Below are 21,809 nucleotides of genomic sequence, written 5' to 3'. Positions count from 1 at the left end.
GCCAGCTGGTTGCAGTAAGAAGGGTGAGAAGCACGCATCTGGCAAACAAATGCTTCTGTACCAGGCTTTGTAAAAATCCACATGCTTCATGCATTCCAGGGTTCCCTACAAGTTGAACGGTGTTTTTCTGTGCCCCATTTAAATCTTGCCGCTTTAAAAGTAGATAGCAAGTCTAGCATATCGCCTGATTACAAGCACTGCACTAAAGCCCGCTTCTTCTTATTGATTGAAAGCATGTCAGTTTTCATAGTTTAAAAAAACAAAGACAAAAACCATGCTCTTCGTTTATTAACGTATTTTATGACCATAATTCTGTTTTTATTCAATGCGTCTCATGTTTTGGCCTTCAGAATGTCCATAGCAATGCACCAAGGAGAGCACTTACTGCACTTATGATTTACCTCATTTCTTGAGCAGCCTCTCATCCTTACTGAGGCTTTAATGAGACCTGATTCTTGCTTGTCTTAACTGCAGGTGCAAGCTGCAGAAAAGAGGACACGGTGCATTAACAAAATTGCTCGCTTCCGTGCCACCTGTACCTCTTGCAGATTTCATGCCATGGTATGAATGGTTTTGTGCATTTGTTTCTAAAAGCTGGTTGAGGGAGACAGCTGATTAATTTCATTTATCAAGGTGGCTTTCATCAGCTTTTAAATCTTCAGGTACAAACAAAAGAAGGGAGGGAGGAAGTTTGTTAGTTTGTATATTCTGAAGCGTGTATCTTAAATGCATACCAAAATTGTGTCTAACAGGACAGTCTGCTTTAATTATACACTTAAAGCGGCAAATGAATTTAAGCTTTTTTGTTGCGAAACACCTAGCTTAAAATTTAGCAAAGTTGTTTCACTGGATTTTAGTTTTTCATCATCTGTTATTAACCTATAAACAACAAATACTGAATGCTGGCCTTATAAAATAGTTTTCTTAATGATACAATATTTACTGTACTCTCTAGTACTGGCATGCTAAGACCTGACTTGGTTGTTATATTCTAAAGTCAAATCTTGATGACATTAGGTACAACCATTATTTGTAAGAATACAGTTCTCATTCCTTCTTCCATGTACATATGGTCCTCCTTGACCTTTGGAGTGTCTCTTATAAAAGTGTGAGAATACGCTGCAACACAACTACACGTTTTGTATGGGAAATCCTTTATAAATAATATTAGATAAAATGTACGGGTCAGCAGCTTTGAGTACATAACAAAAGTCTAATGCAAACTAGTTAAACGCATTGAAAAAATGTTCTTGACTGATCGTAAGAACCAAAATGTTAACTTGAAAATACTGGATGGTGATGAAAGAATCACATATCTGTGTGCCTTTCCAGACTTGGAGAGTTACATGATGACTTTGTCTGTAGTAGATGTGTTTGTCCGGAGAGCAGTTGCTACCCATTTTCACACACAACTTCTGTGGCTACAGACTAAAAGGTTGCTCCCTCTTTGGTTCCAGGTGCATTTGGACACATCTCAGCAGAGTTTGATCTTGAGCTTAGCCGTACTTCTAAGCAAGAGTTGATCAGGATCTTCAAGATATTTTTCATTAAGTTTGTGTTACCAGTTTAATTTGGGAAAACTCAGCAACCTTTGAGCTGTTGTTTTGTTTGTTGTTTTTTAGAAAGTTGCAGTGGGCTGAAACATGAATTACACAGTTTTTCATTTAATTTCTTTAAAAACACTAACAACTGACCTACTTTACAAAATTCCCCTTTTCTATCGAGGTCTGTATAGTTCACATCACAGTTGGAGTATTAATTGTGTCCCTGCTTCTAATGGAGTGTTTCTTAATGGCAAGAGCTGTTTATTATCCATACTGCTGACTTGTCCTATGACTTTGAACGCAGGTTATTTATTCTTTGCTTGGGTTTACTCATGTGCAGAATTAAGTTTTACATACTTCTTAATGTTGTTGCAATGCTTAATTAATATTTATAAAGACCTTTGACATCCTGCGATGAAAGGAACTGTGTAAGTGTTCAGTAGTGGTATTATTTTATTAGTGAAAATACAGGAGGAGTCAGGAGGATACCAGTTTTTAATTCGGAGTGAGCAATGGAGTCATGCTGTAACCTTGAGCCGGTCATGCAGCCTCTTGTTTTGTTACATATCCTGGGAAAGCTCTGTGTTGTTGCAGCATGTGGTATTAAATGTCATCCTTCCCCCACATCAGTTCTAAATGGGAAAAAAAAAAAAAGTGGTGTACAACTTCCTGAGCTCTAAACATAATAGATATTTTGTAAGGAAATGCATCATTAAAAGTGGCAGGGGGTGAGAAGGTAGTGTGTTTAACAGCTGATTTTAGAGTCAGCACGAGAACTTGAATAGGAACATGTTATATCTAGTTATAGACCGGGCTGAATTTTTACTGTAACTGAACTTGAATGAGGTCTGTATACACTGAGCTTAACTGAAAGTTCACTCTGAAGTAAGCATATATAATCTTTATTGCATTCTAAGAACTCACTAATCCATGGTATTGAGCTGGTAAATGAGTTCTTACTTCAGACTGAATATAGCCTGTATTTGAGTTTTGTGATTGCCAAGATTGATAATTAGCTCTTATGGCATCTAGTATTTGGCTATTACGAAACAATAAACATATCAATCTCTTGGGTGTTTTTTTCCTCCATCTGACAGAGGAAGGTTATGATTACAGATTGTCATAAAACTGCAAGATATCTCTGAACTTTTTGAAAAAGTATACAGCTGTTTAAGATATTGCCAGCTAACCAACCATTTGTCCAATTACAAGGCACGGTATCATCAGATGAAATTACTTGCCAAGCTTCATGCATGCAAATACAGGGTTTCAATTTAATTTTTCTTTCATACAAGACGCTACATCTGTATTTTACTCATTGCACAAAACACATAAATACAGTTTTAAACACAGGGCTTCAAAACTATTTCGTAGAGTGCTTTCCAAGGAACCAACTCAGCTAGTGAAGTTTGAGATACAGCTGAAGGCCTCTGCACAAAGCAGCATTTGCATTGTGGTGGATTGAGAATGAATGCACCTGGGTCTTTGTCCTGCTGCATTGCAGCCTGGCTGTTCAGCCAGTTCTGGGGGCTTATTGCTTACCTTTAGTCCTGATTCAGCTCTCTGCTCAGGTGGTGTAAGGATGGAGAGGAGTAGGAGATAACGTGGCTCTCCATTCAAGATAAACAATGGCTTATGGTTGTCAGACAATTGGGGAACGGGGGTTGTCTTGGGTGTCTTATAACCTTAATTATAAGTCTTAATTTATGGTCATGCTTACTAGTTATGGAGTATCAAGAACTTACTTCCAAGCTCCTGCTGAATACATTGAGCATACACAGATTGATTGGTTTGAAGAGATGGTAATTTGACAAGACTTACACAGCATTACCCAGACATGCCAAATATGTTACATACTTTCCCTTCTGCCTTTGATTTAGATTTCCTGATATGGATCATGGCAGTCCTGAAACTTCGTAAACTGAGTATTTGCAGGAAGAGGATGAATGAATTTTCTTACCTGTTAAAAATAAATATTGCCTCAGGCAACAATTGGAATAGAAAATATAAACCTTAGATACCTTTGCCAAAAAAATCTGAGCAAGTTGTGTGGTTTTTTTTTTATTGGTGGTGTTTTTTTTAATATCAGAAGTTCAAACAACTTTAACTTGCTGGTTCTTCCAGCTTGACCTACAACAGAAGAATAACAACTTTGTGCAGAAAACCTTGTTCTTAACTTCCCACTGATAAAACTAAATACATTCTTGCTTTAGTATTTTGATGTAGTATAATTAAAATAATGACTTAGTTTGATAAATGCTATTTTCATTACTATAGTGCCCTGGAGCACTGCATATGCAAAATAGTATCGTATTACACAGAACTGGAGGTATGTAATGTACTTGTCAAGCTGTTACTTAACTTGATTAAATAATTTTCATTTTTTAGAGCAAGTAAATTCAGAGCGTTTCTTTGGAAACTGAATAAAAGTAAACAATCAGATCTCTTAAAACAATGACCTTTATAATTCTGACACCATGAGAGTACCCTTAAAAACATCCTCAGGCAGGTGGACTACTGAGCACCTCATCACTCAAAATATGCTGCTTGTATAGGGCATGCTTCTGTTTTTTAGTAAATTAACTATCACTAAATAGGAACTTCTTCACATGTAGCTATGCTTTAACTTTCTTAATCCTTCCTGAAGCGTCATATCACAAAAGTCAAGAAGACCTCCAGTATTTTAAACTATAGTAAAAGCCTTTTTTTCCATTTTTTTTTTTTGAGCAATAAGGTGGGTGTATCTAATGTTTTCTTTATTTCCACCTTCTCCCAAAATTCTGTCCTTTATCTCAGTTTAGATCTGCACCAGGCTGGCCTTACATTTTCTGAGAAACATAACTATAAAAATGTCTGTTACAGTCCAAGAAACATGAGTTTTACATCCCATGTGGTGGGATGGCTCCCATGACTGAGTGTCGCAATGGAAGCATGCGGGCTCTTAGGAACAACAGGCTGGGACACGAGGAGGGGCTGTTGCCCTCTGTGTCCATGACCAGCTGCAGTGCACAGAGCTCTGCCTGGGGGTGGATGAGCCAACAGAGAGTTCATGGGTTAGGATTAAAGAGAAGACAGGGCAGGTGACATTATGGTGGGGGTCTGCTACAGGCCTTCTGATCAGGAAGACCAAGCAGATGAGGTCCCTTACAGACAGAGAGGAGCAGCCGCATGTCCACAAGCCCTGGTTCTCCTAGGGAACTTCAGCCATCCTGGTGTCTGTTGGAGGGATGACACAGGAGGTTCCTGGAATGCACTGATGGTAACTGCCTTCTCCCAGCGACAGAGGAGGTTAAAGGCAGCCTTGGCTGCAGTGACCATGAAATGGTGGAGTTCAAGATCATGAGGGCAGCAAGGAGGGCACGCAGCAAGCTCACAACCCTGGACTTTCAGAGAGCAAGGATCTGCTGGGTAAACTACTGTGGCACTGGTGGGATGCACCCATGAGTTTTGGCAGATGTGATTGTGAGGCCACTCGATAATCTTTGCTTGATCGTAATAAGCGGGAGAAGTACCTGGGGACTGGAGGAAAGCAAACGTCGCTTAGGACTGTGAGAAGGAGGACCTAGAGAACTACAGACAAGTCAACCTCATCTCAGTCCCTGGGAGGCTGGTGGAACAGTTAATCCTGGAAGCCATTTCCAGACAACGTGAAGAAGAAAATCGTCAGGAGGTCATGCATGTCAGCATGGATTCACCAAGAGGAAGTAATGCTTGATTAACCTTACAAGCTTCAGTAGTGAAATCAGCAGCTTGATGGACGAAGTGGGGAGCAGTGGATATTGTCCTGGACACGAAGGCCTTTGACACTGTTGCCTGTGATACTGTCGTAGAGAAGCCCTTAAATATGGACCGGATGAGCAGTGAGGTGGATTGAAAACTGGATGAATGGCTGGCCCTAGAGAGCGATGGGCAGTGGTGCAAAGTCTAGTTGGAAGCCAGTAATGAGGGGAGTACCCCAGAGATACTGGGTCCAGTCCTGCTTAACATCTTCATTAACGATCTTCATGATGGGGTGGGGTGCACTCTCAGTACATTTGCAGATGACACAAAACTGGGGGGAGTGGCTTACTCACCAGAGGGTCAAGCTGCCATCCAGAGGGACTTGGACAGGCTGGAGAAATGGGTGATGGGGACCTCATCAAGTTCAGCTAGGAAAAATGCAAAATCCTGCCCCTGGGGAGGAACAACCGCGGGCACCTGCACGTGGTGGGGGCTGCTCAGCTGGAAAGGAGCTCTGTAGTAAGAGACCTAGGAGTGCTGGTGGACACCAAGTTGAACATGAGCCAGCAATGTGTCCCTGCTGGTAAGAAGGCTCGCAGTATTCTTGGCTGCACTAAGTATTGCTAGGAGATGGTGGCAGGTGATCCTTCCCTCCACTCAGCACTGGTGAGGCCACACCTGGAGTGCTGGGCCAAGTTCTGCGCTCCCACTCCAAGAGAGACGTGGGCATACTGGGGAGAGCCCGGTAAGAGACACCAAGATGATGAAGGGACTGGAGCACCTCCTATGAGGAAAGTCTGAGAGAGCTGGGATTATTCAGCCTGGAGAAGAAAAGGCTTGGAGGGGTCTCATCAGTGTCAGTAAGTACCTGAAGGGAGGGTGCAAAGAGGACGGAGCCAGGCTCTTTTCAGCGGCGCCCAGCAACAAGAGGCAACGGGCACAAACTGGAACACGGGCAGCTCCCTCTCACCACCTGGCAGCACTTCTTCACTGTGCGGGTGACGCAGCACTGGCACAGGCTGCCCAGGGAGGCTGGGGGCTCTCCCTGCTTCGAGATCTCCAAAAGCTGCCTGGACATGGCCCTGGGCAGCCTCCTCCCGGTGGCCCTGGTGGAGCAGGGCTTGGACAGGGGGCCTCCAGGTCCCTTCCCACCTCAGTCACCCTGTGTAAATGTAGCTACTTCTGTTATCGAGGATTCTGTATGATCCCGTTTCTTAGGGCCTACCTGGCCTGTGCTGCCACCACAAATGATGCTGTAGCAGAAAACGTTTGATTTAATTAAAATGTATTACACTTTCTCTGTATTCTTTCTGAAATGTTATATTCTGACATTAAAACAAATGCCATAATCATTGTGAGTGCTGTTATAGTTACCACAAACAGTAAATAGTTTAGTTTCTTAGGACTTTTTTTTTTTGTGTTGAAGAGTAGTTCTGTTCCTGACATTTAAGACCGTATTTTGTAATCTAAGAAAGCACAGAGCCGCTTTTGTTAGAATTGAGTTTACACCATTGTCAGGAGTTAGCGTTTGTTTGTCAGCAGCTGTCAGAAGATGAGCAGTAAACAGCTTTTGATAATACTTCTCATCCATACATGTAAATATGCATTATTAAGGTGGCAATAATACTCCTCAGCTTCGCTTCATCGCAATTTGTAACCAGTTCAAAGCACCATTGAGGCAGTGGTAGAGCTGCACATAGAGCTTCAAGCTTGACCTGTGGACTCTTTTCTTTTCTAGGCTGCAAAGTACAGGAGTGCGCTGGTGTAGATAGGAAGGGGTAACTCATACAGCTCTCCTGCTGCAGGACTTCGGAAGACATAGCTGGAATTAGTGTCCAGCTCACTGGACCACTAACTCCAGAAATACCTGTTTACTCTGCTCTAATTTTTTGAAAAAGGATTTCTGAGTTGGGTGCAGAGTTGGTTGCGGTCAGTGATGCAAAATCCAACTGGCACGTGGACAGTCGGTGTCCTGTGGGAGTTGACGCTGGGGCTGATGGTGTTTAGCGTGTGTAAATGACCCGGTCGGTGGGATGGAACACATCCTCAACATGTTTGCAGATAATCCTAAAGTGGGCTGAGTGCTGGACACCTCTGGAGGGTGGGAGTACTGTTGGGGTGGAGCAAATGGTTTGGCAGAAGGCTCTTGAAATTCGATGAATGCGAAGGGAATTTCTGCACCTTGGGCAAAATAATGCCATGCAGCAGTACTGTCCACAGACTAGAAAGTAGCTCTGCAGGAAAACACTGGATAGAGGGAAAAGTAGAATATGATTAAGAGGATGTTGCTGTTAAGAAACCAACCGCACACTGGGCTGTACAGCCAGCAGATTAACAGCAGTGATTCTTTTCCACAGCTCTTTGGACGTGCTGTATCATTTCGATTCCCATACAGGAAAGACACTGGCATGTTAAATGGCCACCAAGATGGCTAGTAGGCTGGGGCACGTCTTGCACAAGGAGAGGCTGAGAGATTTGGACTTGTTCAGCCTTACTAAGCTAAGGGGGTAGCGTTACTGCTGTTGTCAGCCACCTAATAAGAGGACATAGGGAGCCAAACTGTTCCTGGAGGTGGTGCGCAGTGATAAGAGGCAACGAACACAAGTGGCAGAAAGGGAATTCGGGCTAGATACTGGGGGTGGGAAGTGCGATGGGTGTAGGCCAAAACTGGAGCGGGCTCTCCACGATGATGGTAGCGCCTGTCCTTGGAGCTACTCAGAGCATGGCTGGGTCCTGAGCAACCCGCGTGGTGATGGCTTCGCGTTGTGTGCGGTTAGACCAGGTAACTCCCGGGGCCCTTCAGCCAGAATTACCCTTGTGATTCTGCTGGCGAGACCAGTAAGGGTACCGTGCGTCTACTGCAGGAAGTGCCGCCTGGCTCTTTGAGGTGAACTGCTTTAAAAAATAAAAACTAAACCTGAGAAGCGCTGTTCAGGGAAAAAGTTTAGTGTAACTTTCCATCTGACAGTTTTAAAATGAAAGCTTTTTTTTTTTTTTTCCTCTCCTGACATGCAAGCCATTTGAGATTATAAAACTGGTCGAGTTTACAGCTCTTAATCCTCTCATGCAAAGCAATGCTGGCAAACACTCGCGTATACTGCACTTGCAGACTAATAAGCAGCCCTTTTACTGACATCTGGCACTCTGCCCGGATCGCCTGCATTTATGTCAAGCCCCATGTTGTGCGGTGAAGTAGGACTCTTGAAGTATTTCGGGATGCACAGTGGGATAGGTGAAACGTTCGTTCTGCGTGGTGCAGTGAAAAAAAAAGTCACGCACATGGAAGGAGGGTTCAGCTCCTTCTGAGAGCAGTCACAGGTTCTTTATTGAGATTTTATTGCGGTGGCTGTTACTCATTAAGTGTTCTATATCAGTTGTTAAGCATTCATTTCTCTATGTATTTTTGTGGGTTATAAAACCACAAAGATGTCTTTCTTGGTAAACAGTTGTAGATAGGTAATGGAGCTTTCTACGCATTTTGATCCTTGAAGTCCCGAATAGAGCCGTGTCTTGCTGAACAAGTGTTCTGATACGATAACAAATTATTGGGCTCATAATAATAGGTGGGTTTCTAACTGAATGCTTTGCCTTTTTGAGGCATTTTTTTTTATCACATTTCACAACTCTGTAAACACTTTCTCTGTGGTTTTGGTGCGCGTGTGTGTGCATGTTATGAAATAATGATTACTGATCCGTAAGAGCTTTGAAGCATTTGAAGGCTGAAGAAGGGGAGAAAACATGCTCAGTTCTTCCATTCTAGGATTTAGGCTGCAGCTTTCCGCTTGCTTAAAACCAAAGTTTTTATCAATGGTAGCTAACATTTGTAAACTTCTAGATCTTGCCTGAAAGTAGATTTTCTTCATGTACATTGTTTATACAGCTGGAAAGTGTAATGTTATAAAGAGCACAAGCAAGAAATACAGAATATTAAAAAAGATTTCAGTTCTCATTTTACACAATGTAAGGTTTTCTTGTTAACAGGAGACTATGAAAACTGAAATGGAACCCCCCAAAACCAGGTGTTGAATGTGTTGAGAACACACCTCTGCATTTAGGAGCATTTGGAGTTGTTATGTAGGGCTTTTGCTGTCTGGTTCTTTAAAGTAAACAGCCCTTTATGGTCAGAGCTGTTGATTTTGTGTTACTGTAAATCATTATGCGTATATGTGTAATACTCCAGAAGTAATTAATCTTAGTCTATTAACAAGTCTAATAGCATTCCACAGGGAGTCCTGCTTTAGAAGTGCATGCTTCTAGTGAAGTCGGCATGCCAATGTTTTAAATTTGGTTATTTTTTACAGCAACTTCAAATTACTGATGTTTTGCAGAGATAAAGGCCTATCAGTTGTTCCAGATACGCTATTTAAAGTAAGCAAACTTCGTGCAGTGACGTGGGTTTGGACCCCAGCCAGAGAGGGGAAGAAAGCAGCTTACTCCAGCTTCTTGAGGGGCAAGCAACTCTTGCCTTTTGAAGGCGCTGCTTTGCTTTTAAAGATGTTTTATTTAAAAGTTTTTTTTCAGTTAATGTATCGTGAAGTGTCTATTTTGTGCTTGTATCAGATCTATGGCGTATCCTTTTGGGAGGTGGTTTTTGTTATTTTTTGTCTTAAATGTTATATTACATGCAGGTATACGTTTGTATATTGTTATAAACATGAAAAATTTAATGTCATACTAAATAGCTGGGTCCTGATACTCTGATTTTATTTTAAATTCAAAAAGTAGAGCTTAGTTATCCCGTTACGAACTGCTCAGTTCTAAACTACATAGCTGATTTCTACAGTATTGCAGTTGTTCAGTGATGCTACAAACTTCAGTCTCATTTCAAGCAAACAACTAATTTTCCTTCTTTTCCTTGAAGTTTTTATACTCTGGGTTTATTTTCTTATAGTCTGGGAAGTTTTTATACTCGGGGGTGCTATTTTGAGGGATCGATGTTTTTTTTTCCCCTTACACACATCAGAATTCATTAGTCCTAGAATAGTTTTGCATTCCATTCCTTCAGTTCAGCCTGAAGACCAAGTTCCTAAAGAGCTGCGTCCTGCTCAGCCAACTTGTGTATGGCTTACGTCTGTCTGATTTATGCATGTGAGCACTGCTTAGCGAGGAAGGTGGCTCATGCCGTGCATTTGAACATGTTTTATAAAACGGAGTTAATCCTATTTTGAACCTTTCGATCAGCAAGATCATAACTCTTTACACGGCCTAGTCTAGCAGAAGTAGTTTTACCATTAGGAACTCAGTCGGTCAGGACTCTGTCCCAGGAGCTCTGGGACTTTGCCCGTGCTGCTGACACCTTGCTTCTGCTTCGTGCTCCGTCTGAACATGCTGGAGCACACCGCTGTGTTTTGGCACACCGTGCTCTTCTCACACTGGTGGAATGATGGACACTTAGCTTAAAGCGTAACATCCACTGAAAGTAGAATTAAAACTAAAGTTTTCCATACCCCAGTAGCAGTGCATTTTATTTTGTTTAATTTTTAGTCTCTGAAATCAAGTTTGATTTGATCTAAAAGCTTTCATCCAGCTTAAGCAGTTGATTGCCCGTGTTACTTGCAAGACAGGCTTGAGCCTTAAACTGAGAACTGAAATCTTGTGTACTCATTTGGGAGTTTGTGGTATGCTTCTTCATAGCTTATGGCACTTGTTACAATCAGTGTAAACCTTTTAATGTATGTATATATAAATTATGGTATAGGAACATACCACGAAAGCCCCTGTTATGCTTAGAATTGCACAGACGCACGTGACAACAGTAGGGTTTCATATGCTGAGTGTGAAATAAAGGCTAAGTACAGTACGGTTCAGAAGAAACATCTCTACTAGCACAACTTGGGAGTCAGGTTCAGAAGGAAATGCAGGCAGTTCTACTGATCGATGTTTCTGTTGGTGCAAGGTGTACAGAGTTTTAACGGGGTGCGCTGTGGAGAGGTGACGTACAGTGAGGCTGTGGTTTCACTTAATTGCAACCAATTTAACGTGTTGCTTTGAATGGAGAAGGATCCCTGCTGCTTATGTGTGCTCCTTTCTGATAGTAATCTGATAACACGCTAAAATAATTGAAATTAGAAGAAAAGGGGGAAATTGAGTGGTCCGAGTCACTTTTTGAGACTTGATATTGCTCACCATACAATATGCAGACATCCAGAAAAGACTCAAACAAGGAAAGGTCAGTGACAGAGCTTGGCTCAGAGGAGTAAAGTGGAAGAAAATTACACCTGCTTCTTCCCATGGTGGCAGCAAGCTGTTCATGAAATCGCTCTGTGAATACAGCTTGCTTTTCTCTAAGAGGGTTCCTGTCTGTGTAGGTTGAGAGGAGCTTTTGCCTTGAGCTTGTTACAAAAGTGTTCAACACATCCATCAGGCTGCTGGATGATGCCTTTTGCTGCTGGTGTCCAGGCTGTATAATTCAGATCAATTTTAAGATCCAAAGGGAACTTTGAGAAATACTGAGAAGTTAGATACTTGTAGCTAAAGTTCACCACAAATTCTTCTTGCCTCAAATCCAGACCGGCGTTGGGTACCTTACAGTAGATTTAATTCCTGGTTTTGGTTCCTCAACTTTGAGGCTTTCATTCCATTTCTAAAATGCTTATAAATATATTTCTGGTCTGATATTTTGGACCACAAGAGGCCTGACTGTAATAAAGAGTCAGTTCAAGTTAATAAAACAAATACTGCCTCGAAGTGAGACTGGCCCATGTGGCTCTTTATGGCTCAAGTTTTCAGACAAAATTTAAGTTGTTGATGTGACCTTGTCCTTGTATAGATAAAAGCTTGTTCTGGTAAAGCACTGTTGATCCTCCAAGTGTAGTTCCATAATCCCCTCTCTTCTGGAAGAAGATAGAGAAGTTGGCTCCTAACTTGGAGGAAGACTTATAAATCATCCAATGCTTATTACAATGCAGAGAACAGGATGCACTTAATAGAAGTTTGATGCCACTCCTGTGTTATGTTATGGTTAATGATCCTGAAAGTGAAGGGTAGGGGCAAAAGGCGGGAAGATTGGGGTTTGGGTATGTAGCCTGCATCTTTGCCCACAGGGCAACACTTCTACGCTGTAGCCCCGTGGAAGGAGCTGCAAGCTGACTACGCTCAAGTGCCAAGGAATTTATTTTTCAAGGAATTTATTTCTTCCATGTTATTTCCATTTTTGTGCAATTTTAGTCAGAGGGTGACTTCATTGGGTTGTGTTTTTTTTTTTTGTGTGTGTAGACTAATACTCTGCGTGGCGTGTTATCTCCGCGTATCAAAGCGTGCTGTCAGCAGATAGCACACAGTGCGGTGCGTCACCTCATCGTGCGCTTTAGTTTGCGATAGCAAGAACTTAAAGAACAGCTTCTGTTCTTCACCATGCCTCAAGCCCATGCATTTCAGGGATAAGGATTCCTTTAAAAATAGTTTTCTGGAAAAATGAATACTGGGATTTTGCAGGAAATTAATATTCTCCAAAAATGATAAATTCTGTGGGAGGCTAGCTTTCTGAATGCCTCTTTTTTTCCTTCCTGAAATGGGTATGTTTTTATAAGAACTTGGACTTTACAACTGTTTTCTGTTACTTCTAACGTTGACTAGCTAAAAAAGCTCATTTTCTCTGAAATAAAATCTTTTTGTCTTGGCCAAAGAGGTTGTTACGAGAACTAATGCGTTGAGGGTACTGCATTGTAGGTACTCTTCTGTGTTGTTTTTAAAATAAAATGTTGGATTAAAACTTAGAGATTCTTATCATTTGTAAAGTGCTAATATGCCTCATTTGAAATAGTCAGAAATGAAGTCTGTAATACACTTCATAAATGTTATCAACAATGTTGATTCTAAGATTTTGAGGGAAATAAAACTACTGCTTAATTGTGCTTTACTAAGACCGACACACTTCCTTGAAGAAGACTGGAGTAGAAAGCTGCCTGCTGATTGCTCTTTAGCAAACTTCCTCTTTGGGGTTTTGGTGTGTCCATGTTCCCATTACTATGTGCTGGTAACAAAAAACGGAACCACACCCCATTGTATTACTCCAAATTCACTCGTGTAGAGTTGGTGGATTTTCTCCCCGCGTCGATCTTGTCAATACGAGCAGCTGGTTGCTGATCCTAGTTTCCCTGACCAGGCCAGAAAGAATTCCCTTTTAGCTGATGGTGGAAGGTTAATGGGCAGCATGATCTTTTGAATAAATGGATGAGATACTTGAAAGTTTTTTGGTAAATTTATTGGAACGCTTAGCATTGCAATGTGCTTTTTTTTCCCCCCTCCAGATAATTTTGGTCTCATAAGTTTGTGTTTAACCCATTGTCAGAAAAACAAGTTCTTCTTAATAAGGGGTCCTTAAAAAGAGGCAAGAAAGACTGATCTTACATATGACTCAAAAGGGAAACTATATAGTTATAAAAGTGCAAATAATAGTGAAATACATCAAAGAGCAAAAGTGGGAAGAAGTCAAGTGTGATATCCAAAATGACAACGAGCTATTTCCCCACTAATTTGGTAAACTTTCAACATACAGGTTACATCGTTGACTTGTCCGTATTGTCAATCCTTTTCTGGCATTTGGAGAGTACAACTTCATCCTTCCTACTTGTTTGTGAGATTTTGTTTATGTTTTGTCAAGAACTTAATGGTCATGAACACATACCCCGAGAGTTGGGATAGATCTGCCGGCTCAACAGAACTTAGCTGTGTGCAGCAAATTCTTGACTTTAAGCATAAATGACCAAGTGTTGACTATTACTATATTGTAGTCGATGATGTACCCGGTGCAATATTGGATATACATCTCTGCTTAAACAACAGAAGGAGTGGAGGTAGTCGTTCCGAGCAAAGGGCTTCTCTGCAGCCCTCATACCCCAAGTCCTTGTTCACGTACATCGCCAAGCAAGGCAGCTGCAGCAGCAGCCACCTCCCTGTTCTGAGCTTGTCATCTCAAAAACAGGTGACCATAACCAGGTGTTTTCTTTCAGACAATGATCCTCCATCCTCGGTTCCTTTTCTTATTAGTGCTACATGTCATTTTAAGCCATAACTTTAGCTTTGAGGGCAAATACTACCTTTTCCTTGTTCTTTTCCGTTCCCTGTTCTGCTCAAAAAATAAGTAGGTGCTTTAAAGTGAAGATTGTCCATGTGCCAGGCAGTTACTGGAACTCATTTTGTTTTTTGATCCTACCCTTTTTCAGCAGCTCTTTTAAGACAGCTCTTAAACCTTTGCCTGCTGTAAGAAAGCTTTTTAAAATTGTGAAGTTTTAACTGGCACTAAAGGTGTGCACTTCTTGACAGTTAAAAAAAAAAAGCAGACATAATTTGAGGTTATAGTAACATTGAGAGATAAGGGTGTTGCTGGAGAGCTTTTTCAAATTAATTAAAATCTGTGGCTCAAAGAAAATTGGAAAACTCTGTGTCTCAACGCAACGCTCGTATGAAGTATGCTAACCTCCCCGATGCTTTGCATCATGTGCTTGTTAGTAAAACTGAAAAACCTGTGGGGTTTTTCCTTGCCAGAGTGTAGGGCTGGGGAGTGTGCTTTGACATTTTACAGAGAACAGAAGAACAAGACCTGACCTGGCTTAAGCAATACTAGACAGAGTGCACAAAGCACTGTTCAGTCTAGTGTAGAGGGCTTGTCTCCAGTTCTCTTAAATGGGGACGGGACCTGCCACTGTGCATGAATTGGGTATAATGACAGCTTGAGGGTGGTACTGCTCAGGGCTCATCCATGCCCTTTTCCATCCACCAAGGAGAGTCTGACTTAAGGAAACCATCCATTTTATTATTGTTCACAGAACCTTCTTTCTTTAAGAGAGTTCTGCAAAGTCCTCAAGCAGGAAACATAACATTTCAAAAAGATTTTTTGTCTAAATTGAAGTGATTAGTTATGTAAATATTTCTTTGCACGCTGACTTGGCAGTATCTGGTGAAAATGCAAGCATAAATGTTGCTTAGGATACTGTAACTTGCAATGGAAGGAAATTTTTGAATGAAACGAGCAAAGCCAACTCAACACTAATCTTTTGAAGTTGTAGTCACAAAGAGCTTAGATTTGTGCATAATTTTAACAGCTTAATGCAAGCATAAGCTCCAATTTTGTTTATAAAGTTGTTATAGCCAACATAGTAAGTTGAAATTTCTCTTCCCTCTTCCCCACCAGCCCCCTCCCATATGGCACAGATTCTTCTGTGTGTTTAAAGTTGATCACTTGAAACTTCACGGGTCCATCTTCAATGACCTAAATTAAGATTGTGTCATAAAAGATCATGGGTTACTCTTGTTGTTTCCCATTTGTAAAGTACACAGTCCCTTTCACTGGTCTTCCACCTCATCTGTCAGATCATCTTTTTACATTAATTGTATTAATCTTTCCCTGATAAAAATGAATTTATTCCAAGTGAGATGAAAACTTAATCTGAAATTTACTTTTTAGCAGGTGAAGAGAATTGGTTAACTAAAATGTGGTTTGCCATAGAAACAGGCCAACCAATAACATATATGCAGGAAATTAACCATTTACTGGCACTTTCATATTTGATACAAAACGTAGCAACAAGACTATAGCTTGACAACAACAGCAGCTGCACGTATTTTTTTTTTCCCTTTTTTTTTTTTAAAGAAAGATTCTTCTGGTGGAAAAAATAGATTCCCTGGGAAGTAGCTTATATTACAAGGTTCGTCACAAGAATCTGTGGGTGGATACAATAGGCTAGAAATTAAATTAGCGATTTGTATAATAAATGATGGTTTTGATTTGATATGACACTTCTAGTCTCTTACAAAAGTGGCATAGCTACAGGCAATAGAATAATCTCTTCCCCTTGTGAAGATAAATGTCATATCAGACCAAACCATCTTATTTTAAATTACAACTTCCCTTTTTTACCATATGAAAAGATTCATGAGACTGTTCCTTAAATAATATCACAACCCAATTAAAAGTATACTTTGCCCCAACTGTCTTCAAGATATTTTCTGATATCAGGCCTGTGGTTAACTTACAGAGGGTACTGCCAGAAGAGGCCTGATCCGAATAGAATAAATTTCCTTTATGCAGCAAGTGGTGTGATTGTGGTCACAATGAACTAGAAGGTGCTTTTCTGATCTCAGTTAGGCCGAAACCCTCAATGCAAATGAAATATGATGATCAAAGGAATCTAGTAACATGACTTCTTTTCTTGGGGGGAAGAGAGAGATACTACATGAAGCCCTTGCAGAACTTGGCAGTGCTCTTACTGTTTTTTCTCATGTTTTGGCAGAGAGAAGGAGCAAGAAAGGGAAGAACAGTTAATGGAAGACAAGAAAAGGAAGAAAGAGGATAAGAAAAAGAAGGAATCTGCTCAGAAGGTAGGTTTTGATATTTGAATTCTTCTATCCAGCAGGAGCATAAATAGTACTGGGGTTGGTAAGATGTTAGATTGTTTGTATTTGAGCTTAAAAACTCCCATCTAAAGTATAGTGATACTTCATTAAAGATTTTTCACATTATTTTTCTTGAACTTCAGTTTTAGTAAACTTTGAGATTTCTTCTCTTTAGTGTTCAGGTGAAGAAAGAGTAATTAGTTTTGTGAAATGAAGTATTAAATTCATGTTCCTGAATATGAGTTCTCTTGATCTCTGCAGCTCCTGCTGTTTCAGGGTGTTTGGGTATGGGAACACTGCAAGTCCTTAAGGAAGGCTATATGAAATGTTCCCTACTGAAGTTGCCTTTATTTTTTGCTAAGTATCATTTAGGTTTTATATTTTCTGTGGCTAATAACACTTTTGTTAAGTGTATCGGTTTGAGTCTGAGCAGTGGAGAATTGAGTCGCTGAAAAATGTGCTCAACAAATGAGTTTGAACACTTGGTTTATTTAGAAGTGCTCTGTTTTGCTGAAAACGTAGTAAATTGTTCTAGGAGTTAACCCGAAGTGTGAACTTGAGTCTCTTGCAGTTTTATCCGTGCTGCTTTTTGCTGGTAAAATCCTCTCTGTCTGGTTGTGGACATCCCTGTACAAGACAGATGTAGGATCCTGGAGCGGGTCCAGCAAAGGGCCCCTGAAGGGCAATGAAGGGACTGGAGTACCTGACAGATGAGGGGAGGCTGAGAGCTGGGACTGCTCAGCCTGGAGAAGAAGAGGCTCAGGGGGCTCTTACCAATGTCTATATAGGCCTGGTGGGTGGGAGGGATTAAATAAGATCCATCCAGGCTCTTCTCAGTGCCCAGTGACAGGGCTCGAGGCAGTGGGTGAGCACAAATTGAAATGCAAGAAATTCCACTTAATCATAGAAAGACTTCTTTGTGAGCGTGCGTGAATGGTCAATTGCTGGAACAGGTTTCCCAGAGAAGTTGTGGTGCCTCTCTCGTTGGAGATGCTCAGAATTAAGTCGGACACGGACCTGAGCAGTCTGGTTTTGTTAAATTGCTTTGAGGGCAATGAGGGAGGAGAACCACCATGAACTCTCCTTGAGAGCTCGAGAGGCTGTGCCTTCCAACCTCAACGGTAATGTGAAATTGAAAGCAAAATGCTCGACTTTCACTAGTCCCAGTTTTTCAGTTACTTTAGTACAACAGATCCCACCAAAGATCAGATGCTACTCTTGTTGTGTTAGATGACGTAGCTTTGTGTTGTGAACAGCCACCATTGATTGTGCCGTGCCAGTTAATTTTTGGTTTATCCGGGAGCTTTTTAAAAGTCAGATTCTTCACCTATTTGAATTCATCGCTTTAAAACAGGTGCAGGTAAACCCAGTGTTATTTCTGTTGTCTTTATCCCAGGGCCGTGTTGATACATCCCCAATAACGCTGCAGAAGATCAGTAGCAACAGAATAAGGTTTCTTCAGTGCCTGGTCTTTTTTGCTTCAGTATTGCTGCTTACACGTTCAAGTACAAAACCAAAATAGATGGTGTATTTTCAGCTGAGTATGTGTAGGAACCAGGAGGTGCAGAGGCTTGTAACTAGAGACTGGTGATTTGAGGATTATATGCTGATATTCAGTAACACAACAAAAACTTGGAAAGGTTGTACAGATCACGTTGATAACAGCATTGCGAGTGTTTACTGAGGAATCAGTGCTTTGAATACAAAGATCTGCCAATTTTCCTGTGTGGTCCCTCACCTACCAAGTTATTCGGTATGACTGAATGTTACGATATTTTTGCCAAAATCTTAGGAAAGGTAAACACTGTAAATAAATTAATCTCCTAGAGACCAAACGTTAAGAGTGCTGCTTGAAGTACTACTTGAAGACAGATTATGGGCAGAACACAAATGTGTGTGTCCATTCTTAGTGATTGTGGTGGTGGTCACCAAATAAGCAGCAGTGATTTGGGGGGTACCTTTTTCAAGGTTTGTATAACACGAAACAACGGTTTCTCTCTGGATCTTCTGAAGCTTACAAAATAAAACAGTAAAAAAAAAAAAAAAAAAAAAAAACCACCCAGGATTATGCAAGCAAATTCATAGACTGAATTCCTGTGGTTTGTGTCCCAGGGGCTGTTTGGTAGCTTGTCAGAAGGCTGAGATTGGCCCTGCCCTGCCAGTGCTTACAGGTTTCCCACAGAGAGATGACGGCTCTAAGTCTGAGACATGCTGTCACTTTTTCTCAGCTTTTCTATTCTAGACCCGAAAAATCACAAAACCAGATCCTTTTAACAAGTACAGGCAAAAGTGATTTTTTTTCCTAACACAAACTGTGGTTATAATTTAGAGTTCTTTAAACATTTGTTAAAATGATGTTCTTCCAAGCAGGCAAGTTATTTACTGAACATGTTTACTGTTAACTGTAGTAAACCTAGCAGCTTTACAAGATTGGTTTCATGAATTTTTTTAGTAGTAGAGCATCAGAGTCACCGAAGTGCTTAACCAAATTTCAACTGTTACAGAAGTAGATATGATTTTACACACGGGATGTTTCAAAAGTGAAGTGAAAACTGACGTCTGGCATTGTACAGATGCATTTTTGGTCTCTTAGGAGAGTTGGATTACCTAAATCTGTGAAGCTATGATGCTCGAGTTTTTTATTACAGTGAATATTCCACTTTGCATATCGCAGTGTTCATCTTTGCAAAGTAAGTGATGCCACAGCAATTCAGGGCAGTTTTGTCTTTTTATTCTTTACCATACAAAAGAGTTCTGGCTTGGTTGGCTTAAACAATAAACTGCTTTTTACTTGTGCTTTCATTATTCTATACCGTCCCTGTGTGCTTTCCAGAATTATGGACTAGGTCAGCAATTTCTATTTCAGAATAGGTGTCATAGAGCCTGACACATGATGATCTTTAGGGGTTTCCTTTATTGTGTAGTGGAGCTCATGATCGACAGGTTCAAAACATGCTACAACGCACATGATTCCAGCGAATATACCAGTGGTATGTTTGTTTCTGCTGTAGCTTGAAACCTGCTACGCTGAAAGAATGTAGAAGTACAGCGAAACCACACACTGAGTTCGTTGGCCAGCCTGATGGCTCACTTCAGTAACCACTCGAGAGATTTTGAAGCCTGTTTCTTTATAGGTAGCGCTGGTACATCTCGTACTTGTGGCAACGAATCCAGTAAGGTTTAGGACTACTTCTCCTTGGAAGAGATGTAATGGGTAGAGCGAAAGGGGAAGACGACCGAGACAGATTGGTACTCTCACATGTGGAAACCCCGTGGGACTTCTGTTGCCAGCCCCAACAGTCTGCTGTAGGGATATTCTCATCAAGGGCAGCTTTTATTACACTTCAGCTGTAATACTTCATCTCCAAAATCTGGAAGAACTGTAGTGGTGTAGCACTTGTTTGTTTGTGCTTCAGAAGTTCGTGTTTGTGATGAGGGGCATGTACTAAAAATCATCAAGAGTAAAGTAGTTACTGTTTCTGCCAGAGAATTTTGCATCAGGCAAGGATATTACAGCAACTGTAGTGTTCTTGAAAACTTACATATAAGTTTGGGAATACTTTTGAGACTTGTAGTTCATGAACTGATTATTTTCTTTGAACAAATTTTGATCTTGTGCTAATAAATTCACGGTTTAGTGCAGCCTGCTTAATGTTTGTTTTGAGGTTCTTAAAACTGTATTTACATTGTTGCTCTTACTTTGCAGGTCACAGATCAAAAAACCAAAGGTAAGAGCCTTTCTTCAATCCTAAAGAGTGTTTTTATTGACTTGAGCCAAGACTCAGTTTTGATTAAAGCTGTTAGAAAAATGAGTTATTCGAGATGAAGTACTCAAAATGAGTACTCAGAAGAAATAAAAGCTGAGAGGATTAATATGGAGAATCTAAAACTATCCATTTGTCAGCGTCAGAATACTAGAAGTGGAAATGATGATTGTAGATAAAATAAATGAGCTGAAATATTTAGTCTAACTTTCAATTTTACAAAGGTTTTAGATGAGCAACTGAAAACTGAAACCAACTATACAAATGGAATCAAAGACAGGGAAAGTACTGCCTATGGTGACATACCAAAATGAGTGAAAATGACTTGTTTCTGGAAAGTTAGTTAAGAGAAATTGAAGTTTAAGCACCTAAAAGTCCAGAAGATGAGGCAGAACTGATGGTTGAACATCTTGGGTGTGTAATTTATTTAGCTGATCTAAAAATATATTTAATTGTGATGTGCGTGTCAGTTTTCTAAAAACTGCATGAGGAAATTGCCATTAAAAAGAAATGACGGAGGAGAACTAAGATTGTAACTAGATTTTATAACTGGCAATACCTTCTTCTGGCTTATGGACAATGGAGCTTACATAGAGAAGTCAGAAAACCCTCATCAAAATAAAATGTGGGATAATACATTCACAGCTGTCAGAAAGATTCCCTTGCTTTGATCCCCCTTTGTAAGAGGAAGAGCTCTACTGATTATGTTCACTTTGGTGGGGAGGGGCTGTTGGACATGCCTTTCTTGTGTTAGTCTTCAACAGAGACTAGAGTAGATGTATTACATTTTCCTTGCTTTGGGGTCTGCTCTCTCAGTGAGTTAAGCAACTTCTAGGTGCCTGGCTAGGATAATGGCTGAATTTCTTTTGCTCTTTTTCAGAAAGCACACGGAGCATGTGAATAAGGGATCACAAGCCGTTGATTTCTAGAGCCTCTTAAACAAACTTTGTGATGGCATTAGTTCTGCAAGGATTAGTCTATTTTTTTGTTATGCTCCCCCCAATGCATAATAGCTCTCAGAAGCAGCTCCCCCTTGCTTAGGGGGGCACGTGGTGACCAGTTGGTAAATTTCAGGCGAGCCCCATATGAATGCTGTAGGTAGGACTGCCTTTTGGATAACAGTCAACTATTTCAGAGCTGTATAGAGAGCTCAGATTTACTAATTCTGAATTAAAGAGGAGGATTTTTTGCTCTGTATTTGGTTTGGCAATGGCCACATAGCCTAGTAAGCAAGTGAGACTTTGGATCTGTTTTTAGATCTCGCATAAGGGTGATGCATAAGAATCCGAAAACCAGTGGAAGGTAGGGAACAGAGGAGAAGGAAAAAAGACGGTCTCTTAAAACTTTTTGCCCAGGGTGATATCTTTTGCCAGCATTACTTTTTTCAAGAAATTTGAGGCTTGGAGTGAAATGCTTGCTGAGGGCAGAGTTTCATCCTGGGGTTCAA

General features: G+C 40.8%; 1 protein-coding gene across 28 annotated transcripts in view; it reads left to right on the top strand.

The window, feature by feature from the left end:
• The window catches only part of TNRC6B (trinucleotide repeat containing adaptor 6B), a 145,089-nt gene that overhangs the window by 71,890 nt on the left and 51,390 nt on the right, over positions 1 to 21,809 (top strand). For 27 of the 28 annotated variants that reach the window (XM_083835321.1, XM_083835311.1, XM_083835309.1 and 24 more), the window contains 2 exons: positions 16,496 to 16,583; positions 20,305 to 20,326. In XM_083835321.1, the coding sequence (XP_083691447.1) occupies positions 16,496 to 16,583; positions 20,305 to 20,326 (110 nt within the window). Of the gene's footprint in view, positions 1 to 3,425; positions 8,047 to 16,495; positions 16,584 to 20,304; positions 20,327 to 21,809 lie in introns of those variants that run through there. The other variant, XM_083835316.1, reaches the window with a different exon arrangement.

Source organism: Anser anser (assembly GCF_964211835.1).
Source record: "Anser anser genome assembly, chromosome: 1".
NCBI classification, from domain to species: Eukaryota; Metazoa; Chordata; class Aves; order Anseriformes; family Anatidae; genus Anser; species Anser anser.
Note: the sequence above shows the minus strand (reverse complement) of the source record. Positions and strands in the feature narration are given on the sequence as shown.